Source organism: Colias croceus, chromosome 17 (genome assembly GCF_905220415.1).
Source record: "Colias croceus chromosome 17, ilColCroc2.1".
In the NCBI taxonomy this organism is placed as follows: Eukaryota; Metazoa; Arthropoda; class Insecta; order Lepidoptera; family Pieridae; genus Colias; species Colias croceus.
The window spans coordinates 4,739,078-4,758,533 of NC_059553.1; the positions used below are offsets into that span (position 1 = coordinate 4,739,078).

A 19,456-nucleotide genomic window follows, 5' to 3' on the forward strand; every position below is an offset into this window, starting at 1 on the left:
TTAGCCTTTCTTTTTTTATTACACTAATATAAATCTAAATATAAATATTTTTGGCATTATTTACTAATATTAAATCTAAACTTGTAAGATAGAAAATGGTAGTTCATACATCAATGACCTACTGACACTAATAACGATGTTTACTATAATTTGTTTTTGTTGGCGCAAGTGTAGGTACAATAATTTTCTTTACATAGGAATTAATGATATTTAGAAACACACAGGGTCCGTGGATAAAATGCATCATGGTATGAAATATCATCGTAAACTTTCAAGATATTGATTAACATGGTATTACAAGACCACGACTATCTCTATCTATATTTTCTTCTTGGCTCATAATATTGGCATAGTTTCCTTAATAGTTAGCTGTCCTTTATTTTCTATCAACTAAATAGTCCAATGCGTCTATCCCGCCCTCTAAACTGGGAGGTCCATCATCAGCTAGAAGACTAAATATCTCCTTCATGATCCTTGAATCTGCATCATCTTTTGGGTAAAGGTAGTCCAGAATGCGAGTTATGGACTCCGAAAAGCCTCTTTGCTGAGATTCCTCTCCTCCTAACATCCTTTGAACAAAAACATTCAAAATATTTCCCGAACTTGTTGCGAAGATTGTAAAGAGCACGAACAGAATTATGAATCTGGATTTCATTTTTCTGAAAATGAAAGAACATAATGAATAAATGAGTATGTATTATGTAGGTATACATTACATATTAACTATATCTAAACTCGGTTATTCTGGTCGTTGATGTAATTTGATTGTAGAAAGTAGATTCTGGTTTAAATTAAGAAACAAGATTTTTATCTTTAATGCGTCTACAAGTTATATAATAACACACAAAATATTCTTGTGTGATTTCCATAAAATTATAGGTCTATGTAGGTAATCGTGTTTAATTTGTATTGTATATGAAATGATTTAATTGAATTTCTATATTATTTAATACGTATATTATGTAGGTAACATAAAAATCCTTGTTTTAAGTAACATTTCTATCAACTTGTTACAAGTGAAAAGTAACTGGATATACTTGAGGTAAAAAACATAGTACCTATCTATCTGATAAATTCTAAAATCTGCTCCAATATGCAATTCATATCTATAAATAAGCTAACCTAACTGACTGCTACTTACATTCACTATTAATTACAATAAAACAAATTATTTCCATATCAATAGCCGATTAACGAACTCATGAAAAATATATATTCCTTAATGTCTTATAAATAAATAAAAAATATAATATACTTACTTTAAATTTAGTCCGCAGTCCGCACTATCACTTATAAATTTACTTCACTTGCGTGCATATTAAATACAACAGTTTGGCCATTCACATATTCACGATAATTGTAAAGAAGTGCTTGTATCCTTAATTCGCGACTGCAATAAGACATGCGACTACTCGAGTGCCGGACACCACCCCACTCTCCTACACAGTCCAAGTAATGAATTATGCAACTAAAGCAAACGCTCTTTCTTTCCATGATTATATTTTAATTATTGATTGTTATAACTGTGAAGGCAACGGTAGTTAATGATCTTGAATTCACGCAGGAAAATTATTTGATCCTAACCTTTCCTTCGTTTTTTTTTTAAATTTCCGTTCAGGTAATAATACCTTCCAAATGTGAGCGACACTTTTAATTGGAAGCACAAAATTTAATTCTCTTTTTAATTAATGAAATCTCAAATTTAAAGCATATTACTCCGTTTACCGTTGCCCAGACTATTTTCCAATTTTTAAGGAAATATATTATAAGAGTATTTCATTTTCGTTGTGCCCATTTAGAAGTACTACATAGAAGGCTTTCTTTTTACCTAAATAAATTTGTTTGATATATATTTTACAAGTTTCACTCTGTGTACACAACGGTTTTTAATATTCCAAGCGTGATTGCCGAACCAGTCATTTCACTTTCGTATAGGTATATTTTCTCTATGTATTCGTTGGCTTGTTACGAAATAAATGAAGCAATTATATCAATTAATGATTAAAACAAAAATAAATAGGTTTTATATTTTCTTACAATTTTCAATGAAAGTTAAAAAGCATTATTATATCTTAATATAGGTTGCAATCATTGAATACCTACAATCCAGAGTGGTAAATCTACACATGCAACTATTAGTGTTTTGTTATTAGATAAAAAATGTTCCATTGAATAAGAAGACATTGAATGCTGTAAACTATAATAAAGAATGCATGCTTTTAATATTAATGATTAAATTACATGTGGGTGGCTCACATAAAGTATGTAGGCGTATGTTATATTAAAATTTTTAGATCTAAAACCTGGAAAAGGTTATTGATCATTGTCATTTGCAAGGTAGGTGCTATTTGCGTGTTGTCGAGGACTGTTTATAATTAGAGTTAATCACGAAATAATGAGAAGGCACAGGGAGAAATTTTATTATTTAAACCAGCTGAATAGATCACTATCATTCATAGTTCACAACGTATCGGAATAAGGAGATCGTTAATAATGATTCAGCTTTTTAAAGTAAATACTTATAGATTTTTATATTTTTATACAATTCATTTAAATTAAGTAAAATATTATAATAATTTTGATAATTCATTGCATCATTCTTGTTTCAGGTTGTAGTGTTCTTCTTGGTTGTTTATCAGTGCCGCCTAGTCAACAGCAAAAAATATTTTAAGATACTGACACTTGAAAAGGAACCTGGACATGAACATGAAGTACTTCTGTACCATTATAAACCGATATCGTTTATCAAGGAAACAATAACACCTTTTGGGACATTTAGCTATAAACATTCAGTTGAGAAAAGAGATTTACACAAACGCAAAACAAGAGAAATTGAAGATTTAATAGAGATGCCAAATGTTGCCATCAAGGAGGAGTTAAAGCCTATTTTAGAAGAAAAAGTTGCTTTTTCAAGTATACCTACGGATATAATATTAACTCGTATGGAATTTTATAAAGGAAAGCCATTACTACACACCATTTCGATGCCTGCAAGCCTTGAACACGAGTTGCAAAATGATCAACACATAGAAGCATCTTTAATTGAAACTGAAGGCATAAATGAGAAGGCCATACCTGAGCCTGTGCCTTTGAGTACCCCAGAGCATTCCTCTGACATACCAGATAAAAGTAATGAGTTAATACGGGATCAAAATAGTGTGGCGACAAATATTGATTTAAACACCGAAGTTGAGAAAATTAGTTCAAAAACTGAAGAAAAGTCTAAATTTGAAAATTTAAAATCAACTAAAGATGAAAATGAAATAACTCTTGACGAGAAAACTGACAATACAAACACAGGAGACACAAAAGTAGATGATAAAGAAAGTTCTCAAGTGGAAGAAATCAGTCCCAAAGCAGAAATAAAGTCAGATTCAGAAGTAAAAAAAAATTTAGAAGAAAATCAAGACAAAGAAATATCTCCAGAAACCAATTTAGAAATAAAGGGAAAGTCAGAAGATTTAAAATTAAATACAGAAAATAATGAAGAAGAAAATTCAAAAGTAGATGATATCAGTTCATTAACAGATGTGAAACCAGAAGATGCAAAAGTATCTGAAGAACATCACGAAGTTGAGAAAGAAGCTGCTGAAGAAATGTCGCTAAATGAACATTCTGATTCAGGGATTATAGATAACAGAGACATAGAAACGGAAGCGACACAGGATATTAACAAAAATATAGTATTAGTTGCCCCTATTAAATCAGAAGACCTTAGTTCAAAGTCCACCGAAGAAGTTGCACATACCGTAAAACCTGTAGAAATTCCACCTCTTCCAGTCAGCCCCTTACCAGTACCGGTATATATTCCTTTCTATACAGAAATAAGAAACCCACAACCAATTATTGAGCCTGTGGTAAATATACCACCGGAAACTCCCGCAGAAGTGCATGAAGTAGTAAGTGTTGTTCCACCTGTAGTGGTAATAACGGAAAAAAAAGTTATATTGCCCCCACCACCGCCGCCGCCTGTTCAAACTATCGAAACTGTGATTGAAACTGAAGAAAGGCCAAGTTTGTTTTCGAGAGGATCACGTTTTATGCTCAATTTTAGTTCCCGTATTCTAAAAAAATTATTACGGTTCGTATCAAGTGCCCGTACTCGACTACATCTAGATCCAGCTGATGAATAATAAATTGTAAAGTTAGTTTTAAAATATGTTATGTAATCATTAGTTATTTATTAAATTATGAATAGTTATATTTATTCAAGTAAAATATTATTGCATATATGTGTGTTGTTTACAAAACTTTCACCTCAAAATGAAGTTTTTAAATATAAAAAGTTAATTATTTATTTTATTAAGCATGTATCTTGTATAAGATTATATTCTGTATACACTTTATATCCATGAAAGACGTCTACTTCAAAGAAAGGTGATTTATTTAAAGATTTTTAAAAATACACAGATCAGTTTCCGTGACATACCTAAATATGTTTTTATCACTTTTATTATGTATAATATTATCTAGAATTGATAGATTCTTGCAACGAGTATTTTGGTACAGACTACAGAATATTTGTAACTAATTGGACTTTTATTTTCACACGGCTATTTTATAAAAAACTAGCAAACCGGGCGAACTCCGTTTCGCCACCATAGACACCTTTACTTTGCTATAGACCTCACGGAGAACCGAGACCTTTCCAACGAATGCAAAAACGTGGAAATCGGTTCGTGCATTCTGGAGTTAAGGCGTCAGGAAGGAAAACCCGAATTATTTTTATAGTAGATATCAGGTTAATTAAAATAAATTTAGTTTGACTACTTACTTAGTCTTGTCAATCGAATGACGCTAGTACTAATATTGTTTATGGTATATATCATTTAAACAACACAATTGATATAAATATCTTTTATTGCAAAATATTAAAAAATATAACTTGTTCAAGAAACATTAACGTTGGTGAGGAATACTAGTTGAGTTAAAAATTAATATCCGCCAGATTTGTGGCCATATCCACCGGACCCATGACTGCCACCGGAACCACCACGGCCGCTGCCTCCACTGCCACTTCCTGAGCCTCCTGAACCGTAGCTCCCTCCACCTCCAGAACCACCTTGGCTTCCGCTTGACCCTCCTTGGCTTCCGCTTGACCCTCCTTGGCTCCCGCTCGACCCTCCTTGGTTCCCGCTAGAACTACCACCCTGACTCCCTCCGGATCCTCCCTGGCTCCCGCTAGAACCACTAGATCCTCCATAGCCACCTTGGCTTCCTCCGGATCCGCCTTGGCTACCACCAGATCCGCTTGATCCTCCATAGCCACCTTGGCTTCCACCAGAACTCCCTTGAGAACCACCAGATCCTCCTTGGCTACCTCCAGAGCCGCTTGAACCTCCTTGCGAACCACCAGAGCCACTAGAACCTTCAGAACCACCAGAATTACCACCGGAACTTGATCCACCAAGACCGCCTTCAGAACCGCCAGAACCTCCTTGGCTTCCAGAACCACCACCGCTGCTTAAACCACCTTGGGAGCCAGATCCAGATCCTCCTCCAAGGCCAAGACCGCCGCCTGAGCCGCGGCTCTTTCCAGCCGCCCCAGAGTCACTAGAACTTCCAAGTGATCCTGCCTTACTGCTGCCAAACGCTTTAGAGCTGCTACTACTACTATCCTTGTAACCATGAACTATGCTTGCTGCAAGAACAGCACATAATAGAATGGCCACCCCGTAACCCTGAAAAATAAATTCAATTATAAGTATTTTGATTCTGTGTTTTTTGAAACATTTATTAAATAGTACACAAAACATGTTTTTTTTTTTACAAAAATAAAAGCTCTATCGTTTACCTTTAATAAAGCCATGGTTGTAGAAGACTGCAGTGCAAATATAATATTCGTTGCAAAGAGCATGATCTTATATAGTTGTAGTAATATATTCTATAATGTAGCTCTGCATTCAATTATACTCTGAAATATTCTATGAATGTCTAATAAGTCCATAAATACCACCCTAGTTCTATGGAATAATTAGTGTTGAATTGCACATTACTTCTGTTTTAATGTGTAACTGGAAATGTATCGATGATTGATTGGTACTTACAAGCTGCACGGGATTATATCTTTATTTCCATAGTGACTAAAATTTTGCTTATTGATTTAAATATGATACTATATAATATATTATGCTAAAGTATAAAGCGCGTCACACACGGTGACAATGAACCGAAATTTTGTGGGTCATTTGTAACAGGATGGCGGTTCTACAGGGGTCTTTGTACGCAATGACAAAAAGAAAATTGATGGTCAGAACGCTGATACCGGATACCTTAAGATACTATAACGTTTTATATTAGAGTATCTTAACATAAAATATTATAGTGTCTTCACCGTGTGTGACGCGCTTAACTATCTTTAAATTGCTAGTGGAGTTATGTAGGTCCATGCGGGACGTGGTGAAGATGACTTTCATGTGATTAAAAATAAAACCTATAGTCCGACCTATAGTAGACTTTTCACTGTCACGATATCGCTATCTATGCGGGTGAAACCGCAGGGCATTGCTAGTTATTCAATAAATATGAATAGCAATAAATGTTTGGTGTTACTATTTCTTGTCTTGTTTATATAAATTCTCTTCATTTTTTTTCATTGAGAAACTTAATCGGGATCAGAATTTATATCGGCCATTTTGGAATTAGAAGGATTTTAGAGGTATAAGAACGTGGTATATGCATCTTACTTTCACTTAGGTATAATATTATTATATTAAGTAAATATATTCTTACTTGACAGGTACGTTCCACGTACGAAGTGATTCAGGAAATAATTATCATGTAAACCTGTTTGTGATTAATATTTGAGAAAATTATAAGTTATTTATTTATTTAATTAGGCAGTCCATAATTCATTTTCCTAAGCGTTTGAAATCCTTTTGCTATTATAAAAATGTTTTGACTTTGCAATAATGCTAAAATTGCACACATCTCGTATGTGGAATGATAATAATAATAATTGGTAATATTTACTGACGTATTTATCTTTCATTTTAATTACCCTCGTAAACATACATGTTGTTATTATATCATATAAACACATTATGTATTTTGATGTGTTATTATGTATTCTGTTACTAATGCCAGTAATTATGTGTTATATTTTTTTTATAAATTACAAGTATATGTAGTTAAATTGCATAAATTATAAGTAATTAAAGGACGGTGTTTTAAAAAGAACGAAGGTAATGTTTATTTATAAGGCTATTTCTGAGTTATCGTGTCTTATAGGAAAACTCCTTAAACGATTATAAAATATTTATTGTCAGTGACTTAATTGCAAACGTATAATTTAATTAACGGTTCCTCGTAAACAACGTCTTTTATAAAACATGGGTACATGTCAACTACTCATAATTATAATGATTTTTATTTCTATTACCAACCTACCCTAAAACATAGCACTTCAATTTCCTAAAGTAATTAATTTCCAATTAACATAGATTTACAGCTGTTTAAACATTTTGATATTTATTTTAAGAAATTAAGTAACAAAGAAGAATATGTTGCTCTATATTTAAGTTCGTATTAAGTTCGTTTTTTAAGTAACGCTCTCAATAAACATGATATGTACCTCAAGGTAATTAAAAAAGTAGGGTAGTGTTGTGCCATGGCGAATTATTAATGAGGGAAAGCACGCCATATACATATTTTACCTTTGCTCGCTGTTTTAACCTTAGTTATGTGAGCAATATAATATTTTAATATCGATATTGATTTTGTTGTTATAATAGTTGTGATAAACTTATATTTAATTATTTATTTATGCAACTAAACTTATTTTAGACTCGTGTTAGAATCGTCAAAATACATTGAAATAATTATTAAGCATTGGTTCGAGACTACCGCTTCAGAGAGGAACTTCCTATTTGCTTGTTTTAAATTATACTCATGACTATTATCGCAGCTATTATTTAGATACGAGAATTTTGTACAGAGATAAATATTTTATTAAAAATAAAATTATTTTATATCTATAATAAAGCATAAGGCAAGCAAACAGGTTTTAATGACACCTAAAAATCCTAGAAAACATTGTATTGTTCAAAGCAATTATAGGTTTTCATAAAGACGAAGGGCGAAGATAATTTTCCAATGGTTAGGTAAGTGTGTTCCGCTCAGTAATAGAGGATTCCTCAGGTTTATACTTATATAATATAATAAAAATTGCAGCAAACATAAAAAAAATGAAAAAGAAAAGTGGTTATAATTTTTACTTTGTACAATGTACGTCATGGCGGCTCTTCCAATCAGTACTTAATGACCGTAAATAAAACGAATATAAGATTAATGTGACGTTTATTCATATTTCGTGGTGAGTTTAGGGAAAGTTAAAAGTAACAGATATTTATAGCCTTTTGAATTCTTTGTGCCGAGTTAAAAAGAAGTTGATATCGTGTGTATCGTATCGGTTTTTAACCGACTTCAAAAAAAAGGAGGAGGTTATCAATTCGGCCGGTATATTTTTTTTTTTTTTTTTTTATGTATGTACACCGATTTCTCCGAGGTTTCTGAACCGATTAACGTGATTCTTTTTTTGTTCGATGCGGGATGGTGTCGAATTGGTCCCATAAAAATTTTATTCGGATAGGCCCAGTAGTTTTTATTTTATGAGCATTTTTGTCTGTAGGTATTTGTAAATTTTGCAAGTGCAAGTTTGAAGTCGGTTGTTTTTAACGCAGTTATCACTTGTTATTAATTTTATCATATAAATCTCGACCATTCCAACTACGAAACCCTTTGTGAGTTTTGATGTAGGAATCCTTGATCATTGTAACTTCTTATTCATTCTTATCTTTATCTTAATTTTTAATAAATTTCCATAAACTATAATTATATGGATTTAAAATACTATAATATACTTATATATACTGTATAATATACTTGCTTGGAAATACTTGAATTGATTGTAAAAATGCAGAAGTTTAGAAACAAAGACGTTCAAAAATTATCAAATTAATTATTTTTTGGTAACATTAGTTAAGCCTTCTTAACATATGTATACTTGAAGGGAATTCTAAACATATTTCATCTGGTAATTCCCAACAATGATAACTATAATTGAAAAATTTTCAGTAGCTCTTTAAATAGTCGTCTGTAGTCCGGATATGAATCCATTTACCAGGTAAACGCCACGAGTGATAGATAAGAAAATGTTTTCCATACTGGTCTTGCTTGTTTTGTTATCCAAATGCAATTGTTCAGAAGAATATTATAGCAAGGAAACACAAAATGATAAAGAGCCCTGGCGCTCTACAATGGACTCATATTGGGACAAGATTAAACCGACCAAATCGAAAGAGTCCGACGATAAGCTGTTCATTCATAATTATTATGGACGTCCATATTATACAGGATTATATACCCTACCATACTATATTTTTGGTGATTATTCAAATTACTATCATCGGCCCTATTATGGATACTCGGATATAAACTACTTTATGAAGAAACAAAATAAAGAGAAGACTTATGTTCCATCTTATAAACCATAGTGTGTTGGTTGTATTTTGTGTTATAAAATATTATATAATCGAAAGGAGAATATTTTATAAATGATGTCTGTGTACTTTGGATATTCTGATGTTACTTTTCCTTAGCTATAAAATCTTCTTCCCTTCTTGGTCTTGATCTAAGTGTCAATGCTTATGACAAAATATATTTTATTTTTGAAATGCTGCGTTACAATAAATACGTACCTACTGTTTTATATTATATTCATGGGCAAGCTTCATGATGACTGTTATAAAATGACATGTTTTGAATACAATGAATCGCATTTTAGTATGTTTAAATATTAAAGTATATGTTAAAATAATATCTTATCTTTAATGAAATGTTTTATCGACCTTAGCATGTATCAGCATCAGCCTATCAAATAACAAATTAAACGAGGTACATAGTCCTTCTTCATAATAATATCCAATATGTTGAATTTCCAACTGTAATACTGATGAATATTTAAGCTACTAATAATTAATAGAGACCGAGTTGCTGTTTACCCATTAAGAAGAATTTAAAAATTCAATAAAACAAAAATTAGTCATAAGTTAAAATCAAATTTTATTCATTATAATTGGATAAAGGATTGGATTTGTAAAAAAACATTTTTTATTGTTTCTGCACATTATTTCACGAAAGTTTAAGCTTATGAAACAGATTCTCCCTTCTTGAAATAGTTGGTCATGACGATGATTATGTCGCTGGGGTTCTTGGTGAACTTGGTGAAGTATTGGCTGAAGTTGTTATAAATGTTATCACCACCTGATGAGCTGCTTTCAGAACTTGCCCAGTCAATAAGGCCTCTTTCCACTCTTGGTGCTCCTTGCGCCTGGATGATGCAGACAACCAGGACAATAGCAAGAACGATGACCTGCAAGCCAAAAGAAAGGATGAGATTCAAATATTTCATATATACAATAATAATAAGTATATAAGCTTTTGAATTGTGCTACTTATAAGTTAACAATGTTTCAAAAGTCGTTATAATATACTTACCTTTGAAGAAACCATTTTGTTTGAATTCAGTGGAACTGATGATGAGAGTCAAATGTTGTAGACTATTTATAGGTAAAAGTTCTAGTATAGCTAGATTTTATGACTGGGGAATTTAGCATATAATCAGACGTATAAACTTTTTTATTGGTACAAATGTTCTAATGAAAATAGCAGAATGCGATTATCTAACAATTAAACGCTAAGTCAAGGATTAGCACTATTTGATAACAGTTAAAAAACTATAAAATTCTCTTGATGTACATAAATGTGAAATGGTTAGAAAATAATTCTAAATATGTAGTTAATATATTGTACAGTTTAAACAGAAAGAACATAACATTTTATATAAAATTTAACATTTTATATAAACTGGAAACATAAAATATTAATTAATCCTTGATTCGTCATATATTGTAGCCTATCTCCATTTTTATTTTGCTCTATAATATTGTATCTAGTCTATTTTAAATACCTTCAATATGTAATTTCAATTTGCATTGAAATGAAATGAAATGAAATGAAATGAAATGAAATGAAATGAAATGAAATGAAATGAAATGAAATGAAATGAAATGAAAATACGTTTATTATGGATACATACCAAAAATTTACCATTGATCTATAATAGTTAGAAAAAAAAAAATATTTTCTTACTATCATAGATATTTTACGTACAAATGTAGTAAGAGCAGTGATATGAATAACATCCTGTGATTGTACTTTTAAGTTAGAGAGTTTTAAAATATAATTACTTTTGAAAAGGAAAAGTTGTCGTGTCAGATCTTCTCTGTGATATTTTAAACGTTAGTCTTCAGTATAACAGTACCTGGATAACCTTTTAACACAGTGTTTTAGCTTTCGGTATTTAACGGAGAAAACTATATTTAAAAAAAATGACTTCTATTTAAATTTGTCGCCTCTCAAACACCATTCTTCCAGAAAATGTTTGAGTTTAGCTAAATAGATCAGATTACCTGATCCGTGCATACTAGTAGGTACTTATTTAGACATCACACATTAGTACAGAAAAACTGAAAATGAAAATGCGTTATATCCCGAACAATTCCGAACATAAAAGTTATTTAGAGAAAAATAATTCTGTCTGTATGTTGCGCTCAAACTACAAAATGGTTTCAAATAGAAGTAACTTGGCATTCATTGGGTTCATAATTTCAAATAGGATAAATATGAAAGTAAAAATGTGGACTGACTGTAATTCTATAACTCGCAGTCCGCTTTTATTTATCCTTTTATATTAAAAAAGAGAAACTTCAAAATATTCACGAGGATCCATTTCGTAGTAGATCAACAGCTGATAACTCTCATTATACAAGTACTTCTATTCATAAAAAATATCAAGCAATCTCTTCGGGGTATTTTTAGGTCAAGTGGTCAAGTACTAAAAAATATAAATTAGGACATATATACTGTGTTGAAACTACCTCCTCTGCCTCAAATAGTCTCAAGACAAATACTTTCGTTTTATTGAAATGCATATTTTAATACCACTAGCAAAAAATGACTAATGTAGGAATCGAGGCCTCGCATGACGGTTAACTTGCGATAAATTTCATTTTTTTCCCTCTCCACAGATTATCAAGTTGCATCATAGTAATTGTAGTCATTCAAATAAAAGATCAATCATGATCTGTACGTACTTGGTACGTACAATGTAGGTATATGCCACTGTAAGTTGACAGAATCTCTATTGGGATCGGGAAGGCCATAGACAAAAAAAGAAGAAGAATTTCAATCATAATATCTGCGACTATATTTTACGTTATATTATGTTAAGAACAACGTATCGAGTTTTGTATTTTCCACTCCTATCATTTATGGAGGAATTTTTAAAAACCACGAAATGCTATTTGCTTGCCTTTTATTAATAGGAGATACAACTGGTAAAATATTTTGAAAATGAGTTGGCAATTGAATTGTCTATTGGAAATACTTTAAACTTTCTATTAACTAAAAAAAAACGTTTTTAAGAAAACCGTAACCGTACAAATAGTGATGAAAATATTAAATAATAATACTCAACAATAGTTTCGGTTACTATACTGTTAAGATTTTATATAGACAAGTCTGATTGTCCAGAGATATACAAAAAAATAGATTGTGTTACTTTTAAGGGTAGATGGAGTCACGATGGAGTTCAGTATTTATAAGGAGTGAGATGGAACGACCTGTTAGATTTTAATTTTGTATAAATTAAAAGCATAGTTTTATTTTACTAAAACTTTTTAGACAGTTTTAACACATAACGCTGAATTAATTTAAGATCTACTTAGAGCTAGATAAATAAAACAACATAATATGTATTTTCATGATTCAAAACATTTATTCATGGATAAATTAAGACTTCTGAGCTTGCTGCTGGTTCATGTTCTTTACCATGTTGGCGAATATTGTGACGAAGTCATTAGGATTTTTAGGCATTGTTCCAAACATCTGGCTGATGTTGTTGATGAAAGAATCAGTACCAGAGGCTGCGTTAGCGTTGTTGGTTGTAGATCCTCCCGCAGGCTTGTCTTCAGCTTGTCTGGACACTCGTATAGTTGATGCAAAGGTGGCTTGCATCACGCATAGACAGACAGCAAAGATGATAATGACCTAGGAAGAATAATATTAAGAGAAATTTACAAAAATTAATAAGAACCACTTCTTCTCAGATAACAATCTTACAACTGAGATAATTTTGTTTAAAGAATAGAAATATTCGATCACGAGGCGGGATTCAAGCCCGCGTCTATCGACTAGGCGAAAATTAATATTACCTAGTCATTTATTTGAGCATGCCATGAAAAAAATAATAACAACATAATTATTAATTGAACAGAAAGCGAATCATTTTGATAGAGTAACAAAATGAAGTGCCTAAACTAGCTAAATAACCTGAAATCCCTCATGATTAAAAAAATTAGGAAAAAAAGTAAAAATATCTGTCACCTTAGAAACCATGTTGAAGAGAAATGTGTTTATTCTTTTTTCGAAAAGGTACAGTTTATATACCTTAAAAGAATCTTTGAAGATTGCAATTCGCATGTAAATAATGCATTTGCACATTTTACTTGCATTGCACTTCCTTTGCAATACAATAAAATACATTGGAGCATGGTAGTTAGCAATTTCCTTTACACATACATATATTAGGGACCTTTATTTTTAACATTTAATTTTGCTGAAAGGTTTGTTGTTTTTTTTTTTAAATTAGCTTACGATAAAAAATGTTTTTTTTTAATATGTATACATCTCTCATCATTTCTATGAAATATCGAAATATAGCTTGCGCGTAATTAATATCTTTATAATCTGACCAAATTAAAATATATTAGGTATGTCTTTCCGATGTGTTTTCAAATTGCAAATTAAAACTAAAAAAAGGAAATATTTTTTTTTAAACGTTGAATAAAAACATGTTACTTGACGAGGCACTGAATTATTTTAAGAGTAAACTTGGCGAGCTTTTTGTTATAACTAGGGGTCAGCCCCAGCTTCACCCCTGGTACATGCTGTTTACGTTTTCTCTCCTTATGAACCAACCTCATACTTCAAGGAATGTTATAAAAAAAGAATTAACGAAATCGGTTCAGCCGTTCTCGAGTTATGCGCTTACCAACACATTTTGCGCTTCATTTTTATATTATAGAGATATAATACAGGTAATATTATTATAATTAAAAACAAGTTCAGTATAATCAATATTTTTAATAATTAATACAAAAAAAATATTTCTTGAGTTCATATTAAGTCAGGTGTTTGGTTTTTAATGTATATAAATAGGCATGAAATTTCTAACCAGATACAGAATCTCCTTTCTTTAAGTAGTTGGTAATGACGATGATAATGTCGCTGGGGTTCTTGTTGAACTTGGTGAAGAATTGGCTGAAGTTGTTCATGATATTGTCACCTGAACCTCCTGAAGCGACTGATGAGGCAGCGCCAGCACCACGAACGTGTCTTCCTTGCACCTGGATGAGGCAGGCGACCAGGACTAGAGCAAGAACGATGACCTGGAAGGATTCAAATTTTTGAAATGTGGTAGAGAGAGAGTGTAATAGATTACGATAAAGTAAAATGACTAATAATAAAAAAGAGCGTGTGTACCGAGCACACGTGTCAGAGGTGAAGACTTCTTTGGCAAGATTCAAAGATACAAAAATCGTCGCTTTACTCCATGACGTGACGATATTGCTCTCAACGTGCCTGAAAATGTTTCACTTCAAAAGACAAACTTGTTAAATCTTATAATAAGATTATAAGAATGATTTCAAATATACCTTTGTAGAAACCATTTTGTTTGAGGTTATCAGAACTAATGATGAAAATTCCACCTGTTTTAGACTATTTATAGGTAAAAGTTTTATAGATAGACTTTACGACTCGGGAATTTTACATGTCATCGAACAAATAAACTTTTTTATTAGTACTAATCTTGTAATAAAAACAACAGAATGTGATTATCTAACAATTAAACACTAATTTACTTACCACTACCTTACTCAGCCTGTGCAAAAGATAGATTTATCTGTTTTATATAAGGTTTTACGTAATTAATAGAACGAACATCTTGACATCCTCTATCTTTCGGGGCTAGAATTAAGTAATTAAAGACGGTTCAATGAATTTCAAATGCGTTTTACTATTATATAAAACTTATTTGGCAAATTCGAAATATCGGCATATTTGAACATGTAAGAATGTGGAAATAACAAAATGTAAGTATTTTTGTACATTTTTCAAAATTTCATAGCTCTATGGTTGTAGAGTGATGTTATGCAGACTGTAGTCTATAGCTTTCCTTAGTATTTGGACAATCCCTATTCAGTTTTTTGAGATTAGTGCGAACCAATATAAAAGTTGATATGATAAAACATATAGTCCAAAGCATAAAACTTATTGAGAAAAAGTATTTAGTTTTGTTAGCGCTAGTAAAACTTTACACTGATAAGAAAACTAATTACTTTTAAAATAGTCTAATCTCTAACTCATCGGAAGTGTCTAGTACTAGACATAAAAGCTATGATAAAGTTTTTGTAGACTATATATATGTACTGTTGAATGTGTAACATTTAGTTTCTTGAAAACAGCAATCTATTCACAATGGTTTCCAAGGTAATATTTTAAACTTGATTTAATTTTATCGATCTATTTCTATGTAGTATGTAAATATTATCAAGCAATGCTGCTATAATAACTTAAAAAGATTTTATGTAGGCAACTTAAATGAGTAAAGCTGGCTAAGTATTAAAAACGATTTTTGTTCGATAGATTTACGGTACTAACTAAACAAGTTCTTCAAATATTCTGAATTTTTTAAATATTTTATGGGCTCTATATTATATACGATTTGGCCAAATTTGGAAGACCAAATCGAGAAACATTGACGATTTAACGATCTGATCAAACTATGTTGGCCATTTCATGAAATGCGACCATTTCGTGAAATGATCAATCATTTCATGAAATGAGCAAATCTACGATATGGCCACGACATATACATTTACATTTATTTTCGAGTCTCAACAACGGGCTTAATATACTGAAAGGGATTTGGTCTACAAACTGCAATCAGTTCTAGAATAAAATTAGTGCAAGCTTATGTTATACTGATATTAATTTAAATTTTTGTTATGTAGATTATCATGACAATCGTCTTCGCCGCCTGCATGCTTCATGTGCTCAGCATGCCGGTCGAGGAAGAGGGTATGGATACACCAATTGTGCTCATCAATTTTGATCCAGAAGATGCCGGAACAGATAATATTCCAAATATTGGAAATATTCCCAAAAAACCGGAAGATCTCTTGATAATATTTACTAACTTGTACAATAAGATGAAGCCCTCGAAGCCTTAATTTTGAATAGTTTAATAATAAATGTGTCATTATTGAAATTGTATGTGGTTTTTCTTTACAAAATATAAACTGTTTTGACGTAATTGTTGGCTTGGTAGCCTAAATACTAAGGATACAAAATTATAACTATTATGAAATTCATAAATGTTCCTATTTACATTTGCAAAACTTTTACATTTTAAATTAATTTTTGATTTACTTGTTACCCACAATTACTGAGTGTAAAGAAATAACAATTCATAATTTCATTTAGATATTTAATCAACACATTCTTACCATAAAACATATTTATACAATTAAAAAATCAAATGAAATTTAATTTGAAAACAGCAAAATTTTCTTGAATTAGGTATTACAATATATCAGTAATAATCGGGGAGGGTAGCGCGAGATCTCTCAACGAACGGTCGCGTTTGCACTAAGTTGTCTTAAATTTAATGTATTATATTTAATTTAAGTGTTTAAAGTCTATTTTCCTAGGCTAAAATGCCTAACGATTGTAGTTGCCGTGTGGTAATAAGTGAACTCTTATGCTATATTCAGTGTAAGATTGATGTAATTGACGAAGTCAGTTTGCTTCAAATTTGTGAGGGCCAGTTTACCGAAGAAGAAATTGACAGTGCAAGGGCGATTTTAACAGATAACTCGCTCACCCGTCGTGGAGTACGAAAAGGTGACAACAAAAATAAAAGAAACCTGCAAGATATTGTAAAAATCCTCAAAGAAACTGATCCAGCGACTCTGCCTGTTTTCGTTGCCCGCAACATTAATAGACTTCCACCCGTAACATTTGATCACGTGGATGTAACCAGCCTCCTAAAGGACATAGTCCTCCTAAAAAAGGAGATCATTCACATCAAAAGTGATTGTGCGAAACAATCGGACGTCGATTCACTACGTAAAGAGATAAATCAACACATTGAACGCTCGAAACTTCCAACTACCAACGTGAGCGGGGAGCGGCCTGAGGGGGACGAGGTGCATCACTTGCCGGTGGCGCAGGCGCAGCGCGCCGCGGCCGCCGCTGCCGTGCCCGCTCCACTCAGTCAGATAAGGAGTGCTACGAGTAACGACGTGTGTATGACTAGGAAGCGTTTAGCGGGACGAACAGCTGATTCGTTACGCGCGCCTAACTGTGTAACTAATAAGCAAGAGGGTTTAATAAAGGAAAGCTCTGATAGGGATTTTGTACCGGTCACATATAAAAAGAAAAAAAACAGGAACAGGGAGGGTCGTGCTGTAGTTCAGGAACAAGATTCTATTATCCAAGCCGCACCGAGAACCTTCTGTTTGTACGTTTCTCGCTTAGATATATCGTCAACTAACGATAAGCTCGCAGACTACATCAAATCAAAAGGTGAAAGCGCGGTGTCTATTGAACGTATTGAACCGTATAAAGAAACCTCTTTTGCTTCCTTTAAGGTAACAATTTTGTCTCATAAAAAGAATACGTTTTTAAATTCCGACTTTTGGCCGATTGGCATTGTATTTAGACCTTATTGGCTTAAGAATAATAGTACATAATTAGAATATAATTTTAAAGCTATATAAAACGTTATTCAAATCAAAATGAAATTTGTTAGTTTCAATTGTCAATCACTTAAAAGGAGCATTGATCAAGTAAGATCATTATGCGATGAATATGATGTAATAGCGTTACAAGAAACCTGGCTACTGCCCCACGAGCTTCCTTTGTTATCTAACATACATCCTGATTTTTCAGCGCACGGTACCTCCGCAGTAGATACGTCTGCGGGGATTTTAATCGGTAGACCTTATGGGGGCGTAGCCTTGCTTTGGAGAGCCTCTCTGTTTTATAATGTTGATGTTTTTACATGTAATGACTCACGAGTATGCGCCATTAAGTTTCAACATAATGGTTACTGTCATATGTATTTTTCGGTTTATATGCCTCAAAATAATATTGTAAATTTGCCTTATTTTACTGATATTTTAGGCTCAATACATAGTTTAATTGAAAGTAACTCTGTTAATGTGGCTGTTGTATTGGGAGATTACAATGCGAATTTAAATACTTTATTTAACAATGAATTAATTGATTTTTGTGCTGATCACAATCTTATATGTGCAGATATGTGTTTTCTAAAGAATTTGGATAATGTTTTTACTTATGTTAGTTACTCACACGGTTCATGTAGTTGGCTTGATCATTGCATCGTCACCCCGCTCGCGTGGACGGCTTTAACTAATGTTTACATAATTAAAGATGTATTTTGGTCGGATCACAGGCCCTTAGTACTAGAATTAGACTTCGATATAATTGCTGTAAAGAGGTGCTCTGTTCTCGCGAACGGGTCTTTGAACCGAGTTGTTTGGGGTAGGAGAAGCAGTTACGAGGTTGAGACCTATAGATCATTATGTAATAAGTATTTGTCTGCTCTTGACTGGAATCGTTTGCGTTCGCTCGCTAGGTGTAATCCATGTTCGTGTCATGTGCATAAGGATAGTTTGGAACTTATTTACAATGAATTCGTAATGTCGTTGCAATCGGCCGCTGTGGAGGCGCGTTCTCGACACAGGTATAAGGGGAATAAAGGGTGTCCTAAGAAAACACCTGGATGGAATCAATTTGTAAAATCGGCTCATGATGATGCTAGACGCTGTTTGATGAATTGATTTGAGGCTGGATCTCCTCATTCTGGTGCGCTTTATGATAGCATGAAAAAGAGTAGGTCGGTTTTTAAGGGACGGTTAAAATGGTGCCAGAACAATAAAGAAAAGATATTACTAGATAAAATAAGTAGTACTTGTAGAGAAAAACAGTTTTGTAAGTTCTGGGAGCAAGCGGGTAAATTAACGAATACTAAGATTGGAACACCATTTTCAATTGATGGTGAATCAGATAAACAAAAAATTACGGATATTTTTAAAAGTAAATTTATGCTTGGTTCTACTAGTCACACGCTTCTCAATGCGAATAGAAATAGCAATAGTATTGACGATTCCTTTTCTTATTTATCGGACCTATCTTCTATTCATATAGATGAAAAAACAGTTTACGACACGCTTAGAAAAATGCATTTGGGTAAATCTTGTGGTCATGATCACATTGCCGTAGAACATTTACGTTTCGGTGGTCC

The 19,456-nt window shown here is 32.4% G+C and overlaps 3 protein-coding genes across 4 annotated transcripts; 2 read left to right on the plus strand and 1 right to left on the minus strand.

The window, feature by feature from the left end:
• The first annotated feature begins 2,423 nt into the window (after positions 1-2,423).
• On the plus strand, positions 2,424-4,424 carry LOC123699079 (histone-lysine N-methyltransferase SETD1B-like). The gene is made up of 2 exons (XM_045645945.1): positions 2,424-2,511; positions 2,610-4,424. The coding sequence occupies exons 1-2, from the start codon at positions 2,494-2,496 to the stop codon at positions 4,131-4,133; spliced, it is 1,542 nt and encodes a 513-aa protein (XP_045501901.1). The 5' UTR covers positions 2,424-2,493; the 3' UTR covers positions 4,134-4,424.
• Positions 4,425-4,841: 417 nt separating this feature from the next.
• Positions 4,842-5,901, minus strand: LOC123699080 (keratin, type I cytoskeletal 9-like). Of its 2 annotated transcripts, XM_045645947.1 has the most exons (3): positions 5,795-5,901; positions 5,122-5,681; positions 4,842-5,079 (listed from the first exon to the last, which is right to left on the minus strand). In XM_045645947.1, exons 1-3 carry the CDS (start codon positions 5,855-5,857, stop codon positions 4,935-4,937), a joined length of 768 nt encoding a protein of 255 aa, XP_045501903.1. In that variant the 5' UTR covers positions 5,858-5,901; the 3' UTR covers positions 4,842-4,934. The 2 variants fall into 2 exon arrangements, with proteins under 2 accessions (XP_045501903.1, XP_045501902.1); XM_045645946.1 differs by having other exon boundaries at positions 4,842-5,681.
• Positions 5,902-16,841: 10,940 nt separating this feature from the next.
• LOC123699293 lies at positions 16,842-17,879 on the plus strand. Its single transcript, XM_045646217.1, has one exon. It carries the CDS (start codon positions 16,842-16,844, stop codon positions 17,877-17,879), a length of 1,038 nt encoding a protein of 345 aa, XP_045502173.1.
• Positions 17,880-19,456: the final 1,577 nt, after the last annotated feature.